Below are 22,632 nucleotides of genomic sequence, written 5' to 3' on the forward strand. Positions count from 1 at the left end.
GGACATTCAAAGGGAGCTCAGTGGATAGGTCAGGATAAACTGAACTCAGCTCCAGCCCAGCTCACTGGCTCACCCAACTGAACCTCAGGTTTCCCTGAAGGTAACACATTCAGGACCACCCTCTCTGCACCTGCACCACGTTCTGAGCTCAGCTCCAGTGCAGCCCCAAGCACTGGGACGAGTCAATGGTGCTTGGATCTCCTGCTTGTGTTTCACCTGCTCACACATGAACCAGCCCCAAAACCCTGCTAGGGCTCACTGGACAGCTCTGGGGCCACAAGGGATGGTCACTTCTCTGTCTCCTGTGCAAATGAAGAGCCAGGAGCTGGGGAGGGGTCCCAGGACTCACCAGCTCCTTGGGCCTCATGTTGTAGAGAATCCTCTCTGCGTTCTCACTGTCGTGCCTGCTCTCCATGATGGCCAGGAGCAGCTTGGAAGCGTTGTTCTGAGGGCAGGGAAAAGCAATGGAATCACTGCCACGAGCCAAAAAATGAGTGTACCCAGCCTGAGTGGCACCACTGTGCTGCCAGAAGGGCTTCAGGGCCACGGGTCCCACAGGCAGCAGCCACTGCAGGCAGAGTGTGCCAGCCAGCCCAGGGCTCTCACAGCCTCACCTCACCAAGCCCTCTCTCTCCTCTCATTACTGACCTACACAACTTAACAGATATTTCAGCAGTTTATTGCCCAAATCCTACTCATTGAAAGACATCAAATTAGCCCCAGCCAAGGTGTAAATTTCTAAACATGCTGCTGTTTTCACGCTCGTGTTGTTTTGTTTTGATTTAAGGATACTGCAGCATCACCACAAGCGCTGAGCTCCCAAATGGTGCAGCTCAGCTCTGCTGGAGATGCTGCTGATTAAATCAAGGGACAGCCAGGGCTGAAGACACAGATGTGCTTTGCTGCTTTTAACTGAAGTCACTCTGCAGTCTGCTCACGCCAAGGAACACAGGGAGGAAATGGGAAACTACCACAAGGCACCAGACTACTTTAATACGAACAATTAAGATTAAAATCCATCATGCCTGACAATAAAACCCAATAAAAGTATTTAATTTTGAAGTATAACACTAATCGAGCCTAAAAGCATTTTTTATTTACAATAATAAAAAACCCACATTACCCATAATAATGGTGTGAGTGGGCAACGGAAAACAAGGAGACTCTGCAGTGTCAGGCAGGGCAATAAGTCAGAAAGGAAATATTTCTTAAGCACAGGCTGAAGCAAGAGTGCTCTGGGACTGCTGTTGCTAGAGGGGAACCTGCTCCTGTGTTTTTGTGTTTTGAAAGCAGCAGCAGGGCTAATTATTTCAGCATTAATATGGACAGCCATAAAGAATTGTTGATTTAATGTCAACCTATTAAACAACACCAATAAAGTGTTAGGAAAGTAGTTGCAACACGAGAAATTTCACTTCCACTGTCCATGTAAAAGCTCGGCAACAATGGCAGAGTTTTCATCAGCTTTAGATTTTTTACAGGAAGTGATTTTAGGATTCCTCAGCATATGCTGACTGCCTGCATCCCCCATGTGAGAACTGGTGGCTCCATGTCATCATTTAAAAGATGAAATACCTGTGACAAACAATCTTTGGGCACTGCCTGCAGCTCACTGATGTATATCATTTTTGGGCACTTATGACTATTGGGATATAACAAACACCCACATCATTTTAACAGTAAAATCACATTTTATCCCACTGTTAACGTGCCTCACACAGAGCATTCACTTGCCTTCAGCTCCAACACGAGGTCCATCCTCTTTTTTCCCAGAGGGTTGATGTCATTGAGAATTAATGCTGTGATGATGTCAATGCCGTTGGACTCGTGGGTAGCAATGCAGTTCTGGCCAAAGAAAAGTCATCAGGCGTCACTAATTGCCTGCACTACAAGCACAGCCCGGGCTGGTGACCCCTCCAGAGCAGCTGAGTCCCCTCTGTCATCACCTCGTGGGCTGCCCGAGCTGGAAAACTGCACACAGAGCTCCAGGCAGGGCAACAACAAAAGATTTGAGGCATTTTGTTCCAAGCCTTTCCTCTCCTCAGCCATGGTCCTGCTGGAGCCCCCGGGCTCAGGAAGCAGGAGAACCACAGCTGATAAATGAAGCATTTCCATGCCAAAGCTGCAGGCTGGAGGAACAGTGCTTCACTGAGATTAGGGAGAGTTTTCTTTATTATAAATGTGCCAATCAACACCTACTTCAGTGCTGTCTGCACAAAGAAAGGGAATTTCCATAACCTCCTGCCTACCCTTCAGCCCTGCTCTTGGAATGGTCTGTACCTAAACTGCACAAACAGCAGCTTGCTGGATTCAAAATCCAGAGAGAGATTCCTGCTCTGTCCTTGAACTCCACACCTAGAACACCTGAAGGGTTTGATTCCACCTGACCCAGAGAGCAGAGGGACACTGACAGCTCTCCCTGGCATGCACAGCCTCACACATCCCCTTGCAGAGACAAGAAAGAAAAATCACACTCCAGTCTTTCAGGACAATATTATGGTTCAATTAATAAGGAAATGGAGAGAATAGGTAGAAACTGGCACAGGGTGCCCAGAGCAGCTGGGGCTGCCCCTGGATCCCTGGCAGTGCCCAGGGCCAGGCTGGACACTGGGGCTTGGAGCAGCCTGGGACAGTGGGAGGTGTCCCTGCCATGGCAGGGCTGGCACTGGGTGGGATTTTGGGTCCTCCCACCCCATTGTGGGATTATATGAAGTACAGCAATTCCCCACTCTCCCTGTCCAGTCTAATGAAACAGATCTTAGCAAAGCAGAAATACTTCCACTGCTTTGAGTGCTTCAACTCCTCAGAGGGGGCCCTGAGAAAGACAAGTTGATTATGAGAATTTATAAACAAAAAAATCCTCCAGCTTGGGGGGAAATAAGGTGGGCAGTGTTGTAAGACAGCAGCAGGCTAGCAGAGCTGGGCCCAGGGAGAAAGGGGGATGCATTTCCCAGCTCTGGGTTCATTACCTGGTTCTCGTGGCAGGGCCCCTGACAGTACTCAGTCAAACTTTCCAGCGTCTGGTTGATCAGTGCCACGTTTTTCTCATTTATATACAGACCCAGCAGCCCAAGTCCCCCAGTCGTGCTCCCACAGATGCAGTCCAGGAACTGCAGTGTCTCACACACCAGGTTGTAGTTTGTCTTGTTGTTCTGGCAGCGTAGGAAATTCTGTGGGGAGAGTGTCAAAGCCATGAGGGAGGGGAAAAAACCATGCAAAATGCTCTTTGGCTGATAGTGTTTATTAAGTTCATCCATCCCCAATTCCACTGCATGGTGGATTGCTCTGGCTCACTGTACAAGCAGTTTAAGCCTCTTTCCAGGGCTTATTTGCAACGTGCTGCTCTCCTGAGCAGCTTGCTGGCCTCATGCTGTCCCAGCAGTGAACAGAGTGCATCCCATGAAGAGAGAGATCCATTAGAGCCTGACACACCCAGCACAGCACAGGCACTCTGGGGAAGCTCTCTGGAGCCTGGAAGCTTCACTCCACCTGCTGCACTTCCCTGCCCAGCATCACTCAAGGCTCCCTCCTCCCAGATCTCTCTGGATTCCCTGGCTGGGGCCTCACAGCAGCTCCACCTGCACAACAGGGACCTGAGTGCACACCTTGAAGGAAGGTGCCTCAAAATGGAATTCTCTCCACTGCATTTCTTTCCACATCGTTATTGTGATTCCTGCTTGAAGCTGCTGATTAGGGGCAGCTCCTCTAATGAAAAGCCAGATTTGCCACCGTGGATTTAACAGCTTTCTGCTGTTATTTCTCCTATATTACAAACATAGAAAAGCACCAAACCCACCCAAAACTGAAGGACAACTAATGAAAACCAATCTCCCAGTGACTCAGATGCTGTTTGCCAGTGCATTCCCAGCAGTGCTGCAAAGATTACCAGCCACTACCACTTGTTTTTCCTTCAAGTTTCAGCAGGAAAACTCTTATTCAGCTTAATTCTAGCAGGTAACAGCAATTCCAGGGTGAAAAAGCCCTGAGAGGAACAGGAGCCATGGAGTATGGAACCAGCAGGGTCTTTCCTGCCAGCCCAGAGAGCAGCACTGTCCCTGGCTGTCTCTGCCTGAGTCAGACTAATGAGTCTTTTAAGGCAAACAGAGAGAGAAATTGCAGATTCAATGGAAGGCGAAGCTAAAAAAGGAAAACGCTGTCTATGAATGCAGACTAAAGGTGACAGTGATTCAGCACATTTCAGCTGATTGCTCATTTAGTATCCTGACTTCTGATTAACTTGTCAGAATGTAAAAAAGGTTGATCCTACAGAAATTGGAGCTCGTGCCTCCCCTCCAGGAAAAAAAGCAAAATGAAAGGGTAATACCCAAAGTGAGGAAGTAAAAATGCTCCCTGGCTGCTGTACAGCATTTATCCTGATTGCAGCTAAGCTTGTACCTGAGCTGCTTGATCTACAGTCAGTAAGGAGAGAAGAGGAATGAGGCACAAGAGGCAGGAGGACATTGTTAGGCTGAAACAAGGGGAAGGAAAAAATTGTAGAAAACAAACCCCTGCTGCACTGTGAGAAACTGCCCCAGGGAGTGTGTCCTGCTGTTTTAGCCAGGACAGTGTGAGCTCTTTTCAGTCCCCCAGAGCACCTCAGAGTGGGAACACAGCTCTGCAGTGCTGAGTGTGCCACCCCACTGCTCCCTATGGGAATGACCCTGGGCTGTGCACCCTGGGACAGACCCTGCACCAGGAGCAGCAGCCACAGGCAGATCCAGCCAGAACTCGTGGGAAGCATCCACTGCTCATCCCAGTCCTTGCATTCATCTGGAGAGGGTACTGCAGCTCCTCCAGCCCCACGAGGGCTGTGGAACAGCATCCACACGGAGCAAACGGGGCTGTACTGGGAAGGGAAGGGCTGCCTGATGCAGAGGGCACAGCACTGCAGCTGCCTGAGCACCCAGAGACCTCCTCCTCCTCCAAAGAACAGCAGCTCCTCCAGCATGACTGGCACTGCCCTGTGTTTGCCCATCAGCTGTAACAGCCTGGAAAGGCTCAGGGTGCCCAGCATACACCTGCACCAGGCAGGTGATCCCAACTCACTCCTCATTCAAACGGAATGTGCAATTCTGGGAGAGTTCTTCAGACAGTGAGTCCTCTGGCACTACTGCAGGGAGCTCAGTTACATGTACCAGCTGCAGACACCAAGATTTTGGAGGATCAGACACTTCTGCCTTCCCTTTGGGGCTGAGGCAGAAGGACAAACCTCGAGGCAGGCAGGCAGAAAGAGGATTACACTGGAAAAGCTGCTCTACCTCCTTTTGCTGTTGTTGTTACAAAAAGAAATCCCTTTTTCTCTCAGAGCTGACTACAACTACCTGCTGTTTGGGAAATGGAATTGTTCAGGACAGAGAAGAGCTCAGGCCAAGTTTCTGCCCTGGCTGGAATCCAAGAGTGCTCCTATAGCTGCGGGTGCCTCGCCAAAGGCAGCAGCGGATCCTGCGTGTGCGGTTTGGAACCGCGCCACGGGAACGGCACCGCCAGCGGCAGGAAAACCCTCTGACAAAACACACATCAAAGGGCTCTTTTCCTTCAAAACGACAGAAAGGCTGATGGATGTAACCTGGGCACTCAGAGATGCTCCCAGAAGGTTTCCATGCAGCTGGGATCCCACGTGCTGCCGGGGCATTCCTGCTTAGAGGAAGCGATTTGGCAGCTCTGCAAAGCTCTCACGAAGGGTCCCACGCTCGGCCATCGGCCATGGAACAATGGGCAATCAAGGCAATTATTGCTCTTTCCGAGGGCATTTAGCACATTGTACAGCGCCTCACCAGCTCCTCCATCCCAACCCGGCAGCACTGAACAAAAATCATCTGAATTGCAGCCCCTTTGTAAGGGGGGGACCTGCTCTGGGCTCCCTGGAATTGTACAAACACGTCCCAGGGCACAGGACACCGAGGCTGCCAGGACCTTTGGACACTGCCAACTCCAACCCGTGTCACGAGGCAGCTGGAGCAGAGCCTGGCCCGTCCTCTCCACAGCCCCCACCAGGTGTTTGCACAGATGGGGAGAGATCCTGAGCCTGCTCTTCTCCAGCCTGACCTCTCCCAGCTCCTCCTGCCCCTCCTGGCCCATCAGATGCCCCAGTCCCATGGTCATCTCTGAGACTCCCTGCTGGACTCAGAACCCAGGACTGGAGCCAGAATTCCAATGGAGTCTGGGGCATCCAGCTTGTTTGGATGCTTCCCATCTCAATTCTCCACCAAGCATAAACTCCCTTGCTCCAGACCTCACCAGGGTCTCAGGGATGTAGGGTTGGGTGAAGGCCAGTCCTACCAGTAAGGGGCAAACTGAAGGTGGCACTGAGCTCCCTGACCTTCTCCACGCCCTCTGTCACCAGGGGCTGTACCCATTCCACAGCAAACCCACCTCTGTCTATCTCCTCCTGAGTGGATACAACCTAGAAATCCTTCTCATTGCTCTTCATGTCCCTCAGCAGATTCACCTCCAGCTGAGGCTTTCCTGACACCTTCACCATCAACTCTAGCTAGGCACATGAACAGATCCAAGAAAATCCAGGAGAACCTCGTTACTGGAAAGTTAATCTTAACATGATTTTTTCTTTCTTTCTTTCCCTCCCCTCTCAAAAGCAAATCACTAACTTGACAGTACCACACCTGCTCGATTTCAACAAACACTTTTTAAAAGCCCCAAGAACTGTTGCTCCCACCACCTTTTATGTATGTACCTTTCCAAGACCACTGGATGACTGGATTTGCTCGTATCAGCCCAGCAAGGTATAAGTACATTTTTTTTTGATTAACATCAAGACCAAAGAGAATAATTGGTCACATAATCCATTTAAAAAGGGCCTGGGGTTAGGGATAATGGTGTGGCAGCAGTGAGTGCACGAGGCACCCTGAGCACAGCTGCCCAGAGCCAGGCGGTACCTGCAAGTCCCGGTTGTGGTTTTCACAGAGCAGCTGCAGGAAGCGCAGGATGGGCTGCATGATGGAGATGACAGCACTCATCTCCAGCTCATCTTTGCTCTTGTCTGCTGCAGCCTGGGCTCCCTCCCCTGCTGAGTAGTGCTCCTCGGGGTCGGCCTCTCTCCGGTAGGTGTTGTACGCCTTCCGCGTGGCCGCCGACGCCTCCAGCAGCTGGTCCCGCACCTCCTCTGTGATCTGGGTCATGGGCTCCCTCACTGCAACACACCAGGACACATCCTTAGGGAAGCTGGGTAAGGAGGGACGGGAAATCTGTCCACACAGTCCCCTGGCAGTGTCACCCTCAGGCCCAGCTGATGAGCAGCAGCTCTTGGTGAGTACGTTTAGTGTAGGTGAGGGGCTCGTGCCACACTCTGCACCTCGTACACCAACCACAGCAGGGTTACAGATCTGGGGATTAACTGGTTAGGGCACACACATCTAGCACGAGCAGGAGTTATGGTAAAAGGACCTGCTTCAGAACAAAATTAGGATTTCTTCACTTATTGTTAGAGAAGGCACTGACCACAACCCACAGCCTGGGGTTGTTCCTACAGATCAGATTTGGGCAGCTTGTCACGAGACAAGGCAGCAGAGTCTCAGCTTAGAAAGACTTTCCTCATTTCAATAGCACCACCTCACAAATGGATGAAGAGGGGATGAAGCTCTCGAAATCCTGAGCCAGGGCACCACTGATTTCTGAACTTTGCTCTGTGGGATCAGAGATCAGAGCATTATTGCATCAATTGAAATGAGTGCAAAACACACTCCCTGTCACTTCAGAAAGGGAATGACTGGGGATTACCTCTTTTCCTGTTGGGGACATCTCTGTCCGAGTCTTCATCTTTCTTTTTGTTTCCTAAGTCACTGGTGTTGACTGTGACAGTTGCCTTGATTTCTTGCTGTGCCACTTTCATGCGATCATAAAAAACCTTAAAGAACTTCTCAGATTTCTTATCTTCCGTCAGCCGGCAGAAGAAGGAATGCTACAAGAGAAAAGGAACAGCATCTGTAGCTCCACACACAGTCTGAATCCAGACAATTCCACCTTTCTGCACTGTGTGGTATCCTGCAGGACTGGGAGCTTCATTAGCTGTCAGTAACCTGGAACTCACAGCAATGGAAACTTGTGAGGCAGCTCCAGTGTCTCAGCTTGGTTTAGTCCCTCATTACCAACTTCAAATGCAGGTTTAAAGAGAAGTGAGGGCAATAAATCACACCAGCCTGATACAACTGGGCAGCACACCTCACTCTCAGCGAGGGAGATAAGGTAAGTACCAGGAATTGAAGTAAGGAGAAGGGAATTCCCTCTAATTTGATTATCAGTGCAGAAACAAAAGGGTATGGGGGCAAAATACAGGAGAACTGTCCTGCCTTCCCATCCTCAAACCCAAGGGACTGTGACTCACGACAGGCAAAAGCCAATGTTAATCACAGGCCAAAAATGTACAAACAGGGCGATGCTGTGAGGGACATCTCGTGCTGAGCTCCCCCTGCCCTGCCTGCAGCAGCTCCTTAAAACTCCTTGTAGCTCCCACTCCAATATATCTTCAAGTGACAGAAAAACCCAAAGCACTGACTACTTTTAAGAAGGTTTATTACTCTTCTTCTGCACATATGTGCACAGAGACAGAAAGTTCTCCCTAAAATCGAGGAGAATACAAATCATGCACAGGTCAAGAAGGAGCCAACACAGTGAGTGATCAGACAACTCTTGATGAAACCAATATGCTGTTACATAAATCAGGACCAGAGCTTAAACACGACTGAAGGATGAACTTGTAAGTGGGTCACCTTATGCAGAGCATTATGAAATTAGTTAGCATTCTGCAGCGGCTCGCCATCCAACAGCTTTACATGATGAATAGGAATGAAGGCTGATTTATTGGAAAAACAAATTAAAATGGGAACAGCAATATATCCTGCCCGCTCTGCTGAGGAGCACACGGGGCCGTGGCTGCTGCTGCCTTTGATCACTCCAGCAGCTGCACGGAGAACACACGGAGTGACTTTGAACACTCCCAGAGCTGTGCCTTTGATTCCAGGCAGAGCAGGAGTGTGGCTATTTAAAGAACGTGGTCAATATTCAGGAGATATCCCTCCCACCACTGCAATACCTCCCACCTGCCCTTAGCACCTCAGGTAAACTCTGAAGATTGTGTTGATTGCTGGTGATTAAAAGAGAGGAGGGAAAGGAGAACAACCCAGGACAGACATCCCAAACCCAGTCACAGCAGCATCCCCTCCTGACACCCACCAGAGAGTCCAACAAAGCAGAGCTGCCAGAGCACTGCAGGACGTGCCCTCTGCCCAAACACTGCTGGGCCTGTGACGTGCCCAGGGCAATCTGGGTGCCCAGTTCATTTCTTAGCATTGGTACAGTAAAAATAAAATATCCAATCCAAGACTTTGTATCAACAATTTGAAACTTTTCTCATAATGTTTTCCCATGGCTTTAACCTGAACGAGGGCTGACTTAGATTAGGTATATTCAAGAAATGCTTCCCTGTGAAGGGGGTGAGGCTGACCAACAACCAACCCCTCCATAACTGGGGGTTGAGGCAGCCAAGCCTGAAGTAACTCTGTGACTTGGTGGCTGCAAGGACAGAGAGAGGAAGAGTTTGTATCCAAGGAGCATCTTGGGAATTTCACTCTACAAAGATTACAAACAGTAACAACAACAACAACAATTTACAGATAGACCAGCAGAAACCACAGGCTCTAGAAAGGCCAAACACTTTCCAAAAAGTTTGGCTGTCAGGCAGCGATGGCCATGACCTGGCTGTCACATCTGCAGAGCCCAGACAGGAGGAATTTCCCTGTGATGAAGCTGTGCTGAAGGAAAAGCCTTTTTCTAATGAACCACACTAAAGAAATAACTTTTATGAGAGTAATTACTTCTTGCTGACAGACATGATTTTTGTCGTCTTTTCAAGCTTTTTAACTGAGTTTCCACTGTACTTCAGAGAAAAAGCCCCAAATGAAAGGAGCATTTCCAGTAAAGCTTTTTGTGCATGCTGTGCATACACTGAAGGGGTGTCACCAAATGATTGTTTCAGTTTAGGTCAGGATGCCTAACACCTTCACACATATGAATCAACCACATGCCAGCTCCCAAAGATACTGTATTTTAAGAGGTGTGATCTTGCAAGTTGCGCTTGAGCAGGTAACGGGTGGTGATAATTATGACAGAAATCCTAAAATCTTATTTACAGATACAGCCTCCGAGCAGAAAGTGGAGAAATCTCCCTTTTTAAAACGGAAATCGAGTGGCCATTTTAGAGCACCGTCTGCTGGGGTCCTGGCTTGTGTACAGACACCACGGAACCACAGGCTGCTGAAAGAGCAAGCATGGAGGAACAGCCAACCTCCACACTCCTGTGGGATTTTGAGGAATGGAGCTTTAAACATAGCCCTGACACTGCAGCATCTGACACCAGCCATCCCTGAGGATCCAGTCACCACCACACTGGGGTCTGGGAGCTCCTAAAACCTGCTGCAGGCAGGGAACTGTGTCCCATAAGGAACCAGCAGGGGCTGTGTCTGGCTGTCCCAGTAGGGAAAAGCTGTCTGAGAGGTGATGGAGACACAGCTCCATCTGGTACTGGAGACATGGCAGTGAAGGACAGAGAGGGATTTGTGACAAGGGCATGGAGGGACAGGGCACAGGGAGCAGCTTCCCACTGCCAGAGGGCAGGGTTAGATGGGATTTAGGGAAGAAATTCTTCCCTGTGAGGGTGGGGAGGCCCTGGCACAGGGTGCCCAGAGAAACTGTGGCTGCCCCTGGATCCCAGGAAATGCCCAAGGCCAGGCTGGAGCACTCTGGGCTAGGGAAGGTGTCCCTGTCCATGGCAGGGAATTGGAAGTAGATGATATTTAAGGTCCCATTCAACCCAAAGCATTCTGGCATTACACATTGTGGAGCTGCATTTGATTTCAACCTTGCATTGCTAATGTCTGTTAATTCATCAGCCCTGCACAGGAGCCATGGCAGGGCCACAGCAGCCTAGGAGGTTTGCCCCATGGACTCAGGCTCAGCAAAGAGCTTTTCAAGTGCCCCAGCCCAGGGAAGCCCAGGTGATCTCCACAGCACAGCAAGCACGGCTGGATAATGAATGGGATGGTGATTAATTACACAGCCTCAGAAGGAAACACAGACCCACCCCATGTGACAAGAGTGTCTGACAGGACAGACACTGGGAGCAAGGACATCACCACAGAGCTCTCCGTCATTTCTAAGAGGGAGCAACCAACCTCCACGCTGCACAGATGCAGTGATGCACATCAGCACAGTGATGCCTGTGCTGGGCTCTCCTTCCATCCCCGTGGAACAGGGAAGTTTCCCCTTGAAACATTCACTGATGTTCACTGTTTCAAGAGGGTGGAAGGAGGACCCACCTGCAAAGCAGCCACACCACTGCTCCTCCTGACATGCAGATAAAAGCAGCACAGAGCAGATCAACTGATAACACCAGCTACCAGGAAACCTGTGGAAGAACTTCCTTTCCTCTCCATCAGCCACCTCTGCTCCTAAGGGATGCCAGCCAGGAGCCTCATGCACAGCAGGACATCCCCCTTGCACCTCTGTCCCTGCAGTGCATCCCCCTGGGCCAAAGGAGGTCAGTGAGGAAATCCCATCATCACCTATGACTTTATCTCCTGGTGCACAGCACAAGTGGCAGAAGAAGAGCTGCAAATCCAGAGATGGATTTCTCTGGAAAACAAACCAAAGGCCAAGTTCCAATGGCAGGACCTTGACCAGGTACAGCCCTGCCCACCCTGGAGCACCAGCAGCCCCTCAAGCTCCCCCACTGACTCTGCCTGTGTTTCATGTGGTTTTTTGAGAAAATAATCCTGTCTTTCTTGAGCAAGCGTCAGAGAGGATGAATTGCATTTCCCCATGGTCTGTTCCAGTGGTTAACAACTGTTAGAAACATGTGGTTAAGTTCTTCTTTATGCCCCTAACTTCCAGTCACTGATGTTTTTTTAAGTCTGTGTCTCTTCTGTAGTTATTCCCAGGAACTTGGTCTCCTCTTCCCTTCTGACTATTTACATACTCTGTGAAATGTTTTCCTAACGTTTTGTGCTAAACTGAAAACACCATTTTTGCTTCCTGACTTTTTATTCAGCACTAATATCATTTTCTGTAGTGGGTATTTTTTGGCATGTTCTTAAATATTACAAATCATTAACAAGCTGGATTGTAGAACCACATTAAAAATAAATAAATCACCAAAGAAGGGGCACATTTCCTGGCATTAACATTTAATTCTAAGACCTTTGACACAAAATTTCTAATGATGAGTGGAAGAGAAGCTCAGCTAACTCCCCAGCAGTTCAGGGGGGTGGAATTATGGAGGCAGGATAACCACAGGGCAGGGACAAATGCTCCTTAACGTGTCTCTCATACCAGCAGTGGGTAACAAATTGGATTTTAGCCAGCAGAACTGACATCTGTCCCGTGGAGAGTGAAACCACACAGCCCAGCAGCCTGGTACCTTTGTGTAAGGTGTACAGAGGACACAGCCAGGTAACTAATCCACTCTAAATGTAACTAATCCACAGCAAATTTAATCGTGAGTGAGCTTGTGCCCAGTGTAGGATTGTTAAATGGGGAAAAAAAAACCCAAAGCAGGCAGCAGCTGAAGACAGCTGATTTCTAGCTCCTGCCTCTGAAAGCCTTGCCAGTTTGGGCTGTGTGTGCTGCCCCTTTCCTGGGAACACCTGTCCCTACCCTGTCACCTGGCTCTGCCCCCAAGTCACGACAGCTCTGCCAGCCAAGAAAAGGAACAACACTGGGACTGTCTCTCATGGACCAGCTTGACTTTCCACCCTGGGCTGTCTGACTGATCCTGGGAGAAGCAGCAGCAAAACCCAGCAGTTTAGCAAAACCCTGGGTTGAGGCAGGCTCTGCTCAGCTGTGTTTGCTCCCCACGAGGGGTGGCCTGGCCTGAGGCAGCCTTGGCTGCAGGAGCCACCCCGAGGCTGCCGTCAGCCCACGGAGCTCGGAGCGTTCCCGGGGCCGCACCCTCCCCTGGATGTTTCATCAGCCACCAAGCCCTGCCAGACCATCCCAACTCATCCCAAAGAATTCCCCAGCAAAACAAGCTTCTGATTACCAAGAAACCAGGGAAAGCAAAGCCCTGGCAAACACCTCAATTAAAGCAAGCTGCTTCAGCTGTCGTCTCCTTCCCCGTTTCCCTAACGCCGGTGAGCAGAAAATACCCCGGGAACTTGACTTGGCGAGCCAGGGAGACTGCAGAGAGGAAAGTCCCTCCAGAAGGAGGAGAAAGCTCAGTGATCTGGCTTCAACTCAGGACATTTTATTCCAACACTAGAGAGAAATCATTGCAGGGACCTCAGCTCGCCTGGGTTATCCAGCCAGGCTGCCAGCACGAACTAATGCAAAACTTGTGTGCTACTTCATCTCTGCAGGAAGTTTGCCACCCCCAGATGACTTCTTAGAGCTGGACTACTTCAAACAAGCCACATTTTAAAGGGAACTGCACTAACACAAGCACTGAATTAAGCACAAGTGCCAACCCTCCACATTCTGCCTAAACATATTGCGAGGGCTTCCACTGCAGAGAATTCCAACCTAACTCTGCTTTCAGTCCCTCCTCATTTATTTATTTTAAATATCACTAATCTCTCTCTCTCTCAATCTCTCGTACATCCTGGCTCGTTGGAGATCCATCACTTTGGGCATGAGTGATGGATATCATTAGTCTTGCATAGCTTAAGGAAATGGCAGCTGAAATATTTCACACTGAACATACTTCACAGTTTGAAATAAACCCATAAGGAAAATCTGCCAGAACACCTCAATTGCCTGTATTTTTTGCAAACTGTAAAATAAACTTTGTCCTGAAAGCAGAAGGAGGACTTCCCAGCTCTATTTTCCACAAATAAGACAAACTCTCCCTGCCATGGGCATCCACTCTCCACCCTGCACAGCTCTGCTCTTTGCTGGGGCTTCTGCCCACTTATGGGAGAATGATTTTTGGGGGGTGATGAGTGTACAGAGCCTGCCCTGTGAAAATGCTTCCCTATCCCAGCCAGCTTTAAATGAGACCAGCAGCACAACTACAGCAGGAAGAGCCCTTGTATCCTGCACGTTCTCCTACTGCAACACCCAAAACACTGATGCAACTTAAAGTCATCTCGCAGAAGAAAGCAAGAACAAAACCCACACAGAGACAGTTCCCTCACACCCTTCCAGAGCCAGCAGGAGCCCTTGGAAGGATGACACTGGTGAAGGCATAGTGAAGGAACAACAGGCACAAACAGCACTGTGGGGTCTGGGCTCACAGATGGCCTTGGGAGCTTGGGAGACTCCGGGTCTGCCCTGCTGTCAGCACGGAGCTGATGTGGGTTCCTCCTGCATCCCTGTGGGAACACACAGGGCTGGGTCACTCAGCTCAGCCTTGGCAGGAGTGGGGATCCCATATCCCACAGCAGAATCATGGATCGCATATGCCATGGCAGGGGCAGGGAGCCCATTCCCCATGGCAGGGGCAGGGAGCCCATTCCCCATAGCAGGAAGATGGATCCCATATCCCATGGCAGGGGCAGGGAGCCCATACCCCACCGAACCAGCAAGTGCTGCGTAGGTGTGAGAAACAAGGAAGTCTGCAGACTCCCCAAAAGAAAAAAAAAAGTGTAAGATCTCCTTGAGAGACAGAGGAATTAAAGAAAACCATAGCAACAAGTCAGTCCACCTACCCAAACCACCCACCCACCACCAGTTTCATTTGCTGACGCACTTCAAAAACAAGCTGGCTCCTACCCGCTCTGGAAGGTGAGCAAGCCCTGAGAGCTCATTAAATTCCCTTCTCAGCTACTCTTGTGTGCCTGCAGCTAGTGAGCAAGTGGGATATAAATAGAAGTTATATAACAGTGCTTTGTTGATTCCTGTGCTTACCAAAAAAAAGGCAGCATGACCTTGTTTTGCTGAATAGCTTTGCCTCTGCCTGCTCCGGGAGGACTTTAATCCTGCTAGGGATCATCTTGAAAGTTTATGTTGGACCTGGATCCCATGGAGAGGAATTGGGAGAATTAGTGATGTACCTCCCTGCTCGCTCCTTGCAGGACCAGGATCCCAGTGGAATGCTGAGAGGAGTGCCACACAGGAGGTGGTACCCAACCATGAACACCACGAGGCCACCAAGGCACAGCTGAACCCTGTGGTAGAGCCTCTTCTCCTTTTTTTCCACCTACGCTGCTCAACCACACAGATGGGCACCTCAGAATCCAGCAGAAAACTTCCCTTTGGGAAAAAGACTGGAGGATGTTCTGCTCCAGGAATACTGATGGCACAATCACACCTCAGGAAGGAGCAGGAGCTGCAGCTCAGGAGCAAAGACAAGGTGCTCTCGCTACCATCTCACCTCACCCAGCCTCAGCCTCACCTGGGCATCCCAGTGCCCTCAATGAAAATGCAATCTCCCCTGCAGGAAGGATTCCTCAGACTGCATTTCAGGGGTGCTGGGTTGTTTTGAACATGATGGTACTCATCAGCTGAGGGACACTGAGACTCCACCATGCTAAATACATCAAAACACAGGAGGAGAAGATGGGTGTGCTCCACAGGCTTGGCTCCCATCTCCTTACGTGCTGTGGAGCTGCAGAGCATCAGGACAGAGGTTCCTCACGGCCACTGCAGGGCCTGTGCCTTCTCTGGAACTGTCAAGGAGGTCAGGATTTGCACAGGGTTTCCTTCTGGAGAGGGCTCTTTCAGAAAAGGACAAGATCTCTGCCCACAGTTGATGATGCAGGTCCTTATCAACAGGTTTTTTTTAATGTCACGTTCATGACATCATCAGAATTTTTTTTTTAAAAATGGTGTATTTTATCTTGAGTAAAAGCAGATTAAAACAGTGAAAGACACAGGCAGGTGATTGTTTAACACATGCCAAGAGATTGCTGGTTGTGCACTGGTTTCCTAAACAGGTACCATTAAAACAAGGTAAAAAAAGAAAAACCTCCTCTATCACAGAATTCTGTCTGATAGAAGCAAACAGATAATTTAATACTCGTTTTATCAAAGATCAAAAGTTTTTAAGTGTTATTTACAGAAGTTTAGTGACCCAAAGACATTCTTGCCTCTGCAGCCTTTGCCACTGCATCCAGCTGCCTGTGCTCAGTGATATCTATGACTGCTGCAAATCTTGCAAGAAATAAATCTGATTCTAGAAGGCCAAACCACAAATTAAAGCACTATTGTGTCACTAAGCCAACATTTTACCCCACCAGTGCTTCTGTAATGTTTTGCAGAGCTTTCCCCCCATTTTGCAGGGCAGTTGCAGCCACATAAAAAAAGAAACAAAGTGTTCCTGCAACCGAATAGGACATTTTGATCCCAGTACTTCACAGCCAGTGCTACAATGAGCTCAAGGACATAAATTTGTCTTGAAGTCTCTGCTCTCTCAATCCCAAGGGCTGTGACTGACCCGCACCAGTGGCTGGTACCCCCAGCTCTGGGATTCCCTGTGTCCCCCAAGTGCCAGAAACACAAAGAACTGGATAGCTCTGGATTCAATCCCTTTTGTGCATCAATCCTGCAATTATGTAATAACTATCAATCATCTCTGGACAGTCAGAGGCACAGAAAAGGAGACCACAATTCACTCTGGTGGAGTTTCCTCGCTGGTGGCAACGCATGAGGAGAAATGTTGAGAAATGTCAACAGAGTCCAAGTATGGAGCAAGACCAGGTTGGGATTGGGAGAGTGGTGTGAGTCCAGAATTCCCTACCAAACCTGACTGATGAGGAGCTGGCTGCTGAGGTTTCTGTACCCATGGCACCTGTTCCAGGGACAGCACAGCCACAGCCCCCAGCCCCAGGGGGCACCCAACGGAGGGCACACGGATCCGCTCAACCAAAGAGCTCTGGAAGCTCAAACAGCTCAAAGCCTCAAGCTTTTTGCACTGTCAAAAAGGAGACTCACACACCCTGCTAAGCTCCAAGCCACCCCTGCATAGAGCACTGATTCACTCCTGCCATGCTGTGATGGAGGCACAACTCTCCACCACCAACTCATCAGTGCTGTCTCGAGCCAGGGTAGCCCCTGGTCCCCATCCCATCCTCAGCTGCTGGGGGACAGAGCTGTGCAGCTCATCCTCTGCAAAAAGCAGCAACTCTGCTCAGATGCCTTAAAGCCAGGAGCAAATCCCACTTCCTGAAAAAAATCACCTTTTCCTTGTGTGCCAACCCTGATCACCCCACCCTCTGTGACTGCAGCCCACCTCGGGGACAGCAGTGGCCAAAGGGAACTGAGGCACCACCACTCTGAAGTGGCAGAGGTGCATTGTGTCACCTTGGGGCAGCACTTAAACACTGCCTGCAACAACCAATGTCTTCAACCTCATTTCACCTTCCCCTGCTGAAAGCACCAACGTGTGCGTGTGGGTAATTTGTCACGCAGGCTGACTTTGGAGAAGATCCCTAATTAAGGGAGCAGAGTCTCCATGGAGAGGTGTTATGTAAGGGCCTTTACTTGCCATTAACTTCCACCGACCAAGGGAAGCCGAAACTCGGCGGAGGTGAGGCAGAGCAACAGCACACGGGATTTTTATTTAGCAGATGAGAGAGGAGCGTTGCAGGACGAGTCCTCAGCAATTTCCTGCACTGTCACTCACTCACTGTACCAGAGGAGAGCCTGGCCCTGCTGCCATGCGTGTGGGGAGGGACCGAGTGCTCATCCCTTCCCAAGGAGATGCACTCCGAGTGCCCACGGGCACCAGCACCCAACAGAGCATTCCCTGCTCTGGAGAAGGGAGCCCAAGGCAGCAGCAGGACAGCAGCCAGGCACTGGCACCTGGGGAGCAGGGCAGGCTCAGCCCTCACCCTGTGGAGCAGAGTGTGGGGCACCCCAGGGCTGCTCAGAACCGCTGAGCCAGCGCTCCCCAGGGGGATGCTCAGGGTTATATAAATTAATAAAGGGGTTGATGTAATTTGCAGCTCAGTGAGTTGCAGCATTTGTCAAGTTAATTTGTTGTCTGGTGCTGACCCCGTGGTTCCACCTCTGCTTCTGTCTCTGTGCAAACGAGGGCAGGCTTCCCACTGAAACCCAGGGCTCCAGCTGAGCCGGAGTGACAGCCACCACAAGGTCACCACCATCCTGCTCCCAAAGAACCTGACAGTGCTTCTAAGTGAATTCCAAAAGCTAAAGCCCAGAAAGTTTCCACCCAAGAGCTGGAAGCGGGCAAAGACCTTCCCAGAAGAGCTAATTTGCCACATTCACATTCACCCCTGCAGCAAAACACGGAGCAGCGTGGGATCCAAGGTGCCACACACCACCAGCTCAGCCTCCTTCCTGAGGTGAACCAGGAGCCTCTTCTCTTGTCCTGCTTCTCCCCCACATTCATTTTCTTAACAATACAATAAAAATCCCTCCTACCAATTACAATAAGGAACGTTTCGAGATTTGCTTTTCTGCTGGAGTTGGCAACCACCTACTTTGCCTACCCTTAATACTGGCCCTGCCTGCACCTAATGAAACAGCAACACCTATTGCAGTGATCCCTTCCCAGCATCATGGGGATCTGCTCTCCCACTGGAGCTCATGGGAGTTACCTGGGAACTCCCATTATTAACCATATTACAATCATCATGTGCAAGCTCCTGTGTGTTGGTACAAACCTTCTGCTGCACTCCAGGCGGAATCAATTTCCCGTGTGAAAACCTGGAGTTAAGAAAATGCCATGCAGGGGTGACACATTTCTGGCTTTGCTGCCAAAGAGCCTTTTTTTACATAACCTGTCCCTATCCCACCACTTTCCTATTCTCAAAGGCCTGTAAGATAGAGGCAATTGAAGTTCAGTAGAAATTATTCAAACTGAGCACAGAACAATCTTGTTTGGAACACCATCAATCAAAAGCTGCTAGTAGTAACAAAAAAAAGTGAAATGAAGATAAACTCTGTTAGACCTCAAAGACAAAGCTGGCTGGTTTGGCTAGGTCAACTTTCCAAAGGACAAATGCATCTGATGCAAAATGAACACAGTTATTAGTCCAGAGACTGGGGATGACTCTTCCACTGGCACTTACTGGAAACTGCAGAAGAACTGCAGAAAATCCACTCTGGAGGTTGCAGAGGTTGCCAAGCCCTACCTACCCACTCTGCAAAACTTATTAAAGAACTTTAGAGAAAGACTGGGATAAAACACAAGGAGAATATCAGGTTAATGTCCCAAGTGCATCTTGTTTCCATAAGCAGCCAAACTTTGCAGCATGTTTTGTAAAAATGAATGCCTGCTAAGGGAAGGCCATCACTTTGCTGCACTCAGTAAATCCTCACTGTGTCACAGCCAAAGGCTGCTGTACAAAACCAATCAGCTTTGCACATTAGCAAGTCCCCACACAGCTCTCCTGAAGAGCTGGGCTGCACCAGGGCCCTCTGCATTGTGAGCCACTCTTCCAACATGGGGACAGCAAAGCTTGGTGACGATCCCTGTCTCAGGACACCAGTTGAACCTGGCCATCCCATCACTCAGCAAGCCTCCACCTTCGCTTTGATTCCCAGAGTGGAGCCAGCTGTTCTCCCAGGAGTTAAGCTTTGTGGTTGGTGTTTTCCCCACTGGAGTTCTCCTGACTTGGCTCTCTCAAGCCCTACTGAGAGCTCAGAGTGCTGAGGACGTGCTGTTCCCAACTGCCACTGCCAGCGTCCCACGGGCCTCCATGTGCTGGAGCCACTGCAGGGCACCAGAAAACTCTTCTCCCACCACCAGGAGTTCAACCAACATGGAGGAAAGCCACAGAACACATTTATGCACTGATTATGCTCCTTTTTTGCTGTTTGCTGTGAAGGCCATGGAGTGTTGCAGCACGGAACATCCATATCCCAACGGCTCCGTGGGATATTTTCAATAACATCCCGTTCGTGCTTTGCATGCATGAGTAAGAGCTGCTGGGTGTGTCCGAGCCCTCAGAGCTCACAGCATTAGCTGTAGGCATCACAAGTCATTTGGTTCCTAAAACATTCTGTACTTGAAAGCAGCCCACACTCCAGCAGAGCCCCCTCCCAGCCCATCCCGCCGGAGCACGCACCCAGGGACTGCTGGCTGCCCGTCCTACAGACACCTGCCAAGCACTTATCCCTGACTGGGAAAGGATGGAAACCACTCTGAGCTGTGGAAGCACATCTGTAGAGTCTGGAGTGCAGCAGGACCGGGCAGCAGTGCACAGCGTGGGGCAGAAGTGCCACTGCCCTGAGAGCCATCCATCACTCCTGAGCGCAGGGCTATTCCACAGCCTGCCAGCTCCTGCTCACAGACAGCAAATGCAAACTGAACTGCCTCCCTTTTGGGCAAAAAGGTGTCTTGGGAGAGGGACTGCAGATCTGCCTGTTGGTTTTCAGTGGGTGAGCTAAGGAATCTGCTTCCAAGACGGATTTGTGCACTGTGGGAAGTGACTCAGTTCAATCCTTTAGCACTGAGGTCCAGCACAAGCAAAGGATCTCTCCACATCAGGCTGGTGCAGTTTGTTTTTCCTTCCAGCATGACAGTGAGAGGTTACCTGAGAGCTGCAAGGATGAAAGCTCAGCTTCCTTTACATTAGAGAAGAGCAGGAAATTTAAAGGAGTGACTGTCCCCCAGGAATGTTAATCCTGTCATTGCAGTCTAAGGTGACACAGGATTTTCAACACTCAATTCCCCCTTTATCCATTGCAAAGAAGTTTCATTCCAGAGCTTATACACAGGGGATTAATGAGGGCACTGATTACAGAGACAGAGTGAAGGAGCCTGTTCTCTCAAGGGAAGTTTGCACGGACACAGGAGGTGCTGCTGTAGGGATCTAGGGTGTGTTTGAACCACAACCATCAGTTACAACTGGTCAGGACTCATCCCCACAGACAGACTGCAAACACGACACGTGCAGAGCTAAACAAATAAGATATCACAGATTCAATCATCTTTGTAAGCAAGTTCTGCTGTAATAAGGTTTTACTTTCCATTTGGAAGAATGTAAAAGCTTGCTGGTGTGTGCTCATTAATCCACACCAGGGACAATTTTCTTTTAGGGGAATATCTAATCCTTATTGAAAACACAGAAAGGAAGAACAGTGAGATTTGCTGGAGCATGGTGGTGGTCTGGAGTTTAACATACACTTATGTCAAATTCCAGTCTGAATTTAACAGCTCCTTGTAAAAGTCTCTGAGCACGTTACACTTACTTAAGTTATTTGTAAGAGCAGTCAAGAACTTATCTACAAAGCTGTTTTATTACACATTCCTCTATATTGCCCTGGGAAAACACCTCACATACTCAGTGCCCGTGCAAACATTCAATAAGTTCACTTTTGCACGGCAGACATTAATATTTCCCTTAATCACAGGTCAAAGATCATTCAAATAATTTCCCTTCCCGCCTCCTTAACCCTCTCAAATTTCCTGGATTTCATAAAAACATTTCCCTTCCCGACAGGGCTCAGTCACAAGATGGAGTTTTCCATTTCCCTACCTGTATCGTGGTGTTCCCACCTTCCAGCAGGGCAATGGCCAGCAGGATGCTCTCGTGGAAGACTCTGTCACTGGTGGCATTCATGATGAGGTCTATGACCAGGTTGGAAGCACCTTCTTTATCCAGGTGGCACTGGACATCTGCCAGGCTCATCTCCCCTCGGCTCATGGAGCTCGACCCAGAGCTTCCTCCTGTAAAGGGATCAGGACAAACAGCATGGCACGGACCCCATGGGGATGGCAAGGCCAGGTGACAGGGCTTAGAGCAACCTGAGATAGGGGAAGAGGTCCCTGCTCATGGCAGGGGGTGGAACAGGAGGAGTTTTCAAGTCCCTTTCAACCCAACCCATTCTGCAATTCCATTAGTGACTTTTTTAGCAACCGCATCAAATTAAATAAATTTCACTGAACAACTGGCTTCAAATGGAATTTTTGCCCATCCTACCCCCCAATCTCTGCAACACCATGAAATGGTCTTCTTTATCACAGGGTGAAAAATAGATTTTTTTTAAGAGTTTTTAGAATGGGCGTTCAGGGGACAAGACGGAGGAATCTGAGGGTGCCCAGCCTTTCTCCTTCTTCTTGGCCTCCATCTTCTGGGTGATGGTTTAGATTGGTTTAGAGTGGAAGCTCAGTGTCTAACACAGGTGATGGTTATTGGGAAGTTATTGTAAATATTGTACAGGAGTTTTTAATATAAAGAGATAATGCTACCCTGGGGACAGGCAGAGTGCCCTGGACTGTCCTGCTGAGCAACCTCAGCTGGACAGGAGAAATAATTTTATAGATAAGAAGCAATGAACAACCTTGAGACCGAGAACTGAAGAGCTCTGACTCCTTCTTCGAGTGCCAGGCTGGGAAAAGAGACTTTGTGACACAGCTTGGGGTCACTCTGGCCAGCTGGAGACCCCAAGATTCCCTCCTGAGACCCCTGTAAACAGATCCGCAGAGAGGGAGGGAGGCAGATCCCCTGGGTTGGCAGCCAGGGAGGAGCAGAGCGTGTCCTACCTGCCGTGCCAGCCTTGCCAGGGCCGCTGGCAGCCAGGGGCCCGTTGCCGAAGGCGGTGAGGCTCTCGCGCCGGCCGGCCGCGCGCACCGTGCCGTAGTAGCGGTTCACCAAAACCTGCCTCAGGGCCTCACCCTGCAGGCAAAGAGCACAAGGAAATCACCACGGGAGCCCCACGAACAAGCCAACCACCCATGTTCACTGGCAGCAGGGCTGCTGTTAGCAGTACCCTCCT

The 22,632-nt window shown here is 49.8% G+C and overlaps 1 protein-coding gene across 3 annotated transcripts in view; it reads right to left on the reverse strand.

Moving 5' to 3' along the window:
* ITPR1 (inositol 1,4,5-trisphosphate receptor type 1) overlaps nt 1–22,632 on the reverse strand; it is a 160,012-nt gene that overhangs the window by 34,003 nt on the left and 103,377 nt on the right. For 2 of the 3 annotated variants that reach the window (XM_050979263.1, XM_050979262.1), the window contains 7 exons: nt 22,400–22,532; nt 21,393–21,583; nt 7,735–7,915; nt 6,894–7,147; nt 2,970–3,170; nt 1,735–1,845; nt 350–445 (listed from right to left, as the gene is read on the reverse strand). In XM_050979263.1, the coding sequence (XP_050835220.1) occupies nt 350–445; nt 1,735–1,845; nt 2,970–3,170; nt 6,894–7,147; nt 7,735–7,915; nt 21,393–21,583; nt 22,400–22,532 (1,167 nt within the window). The remainder of the gene's footprint in view (nt 1–349; nt 446–1,734; nt 1,846–2,969; nt 3,171–6,893; nt 7,148–7,734; nt 7,916–21,392; nt 21,584–22,399; nt 22,533–22,632) is intronic. The other variant, XM_050979264.1, reaches the window with a different exon arrangement.

Source organism: Serinus canaria, chromosome 12 (genome assembly GCF_022539315.1).
Source record: "Serinus canaria isolate serCan28SL12 chromosome 12, serCan2020, whole genome shotgun sequence".
Lineage (NCBI taxonomy): Eukaryota > Metazoa > Chordata > Aves > Passeriformes > Fringillidae > Serinus > Serinus canaria.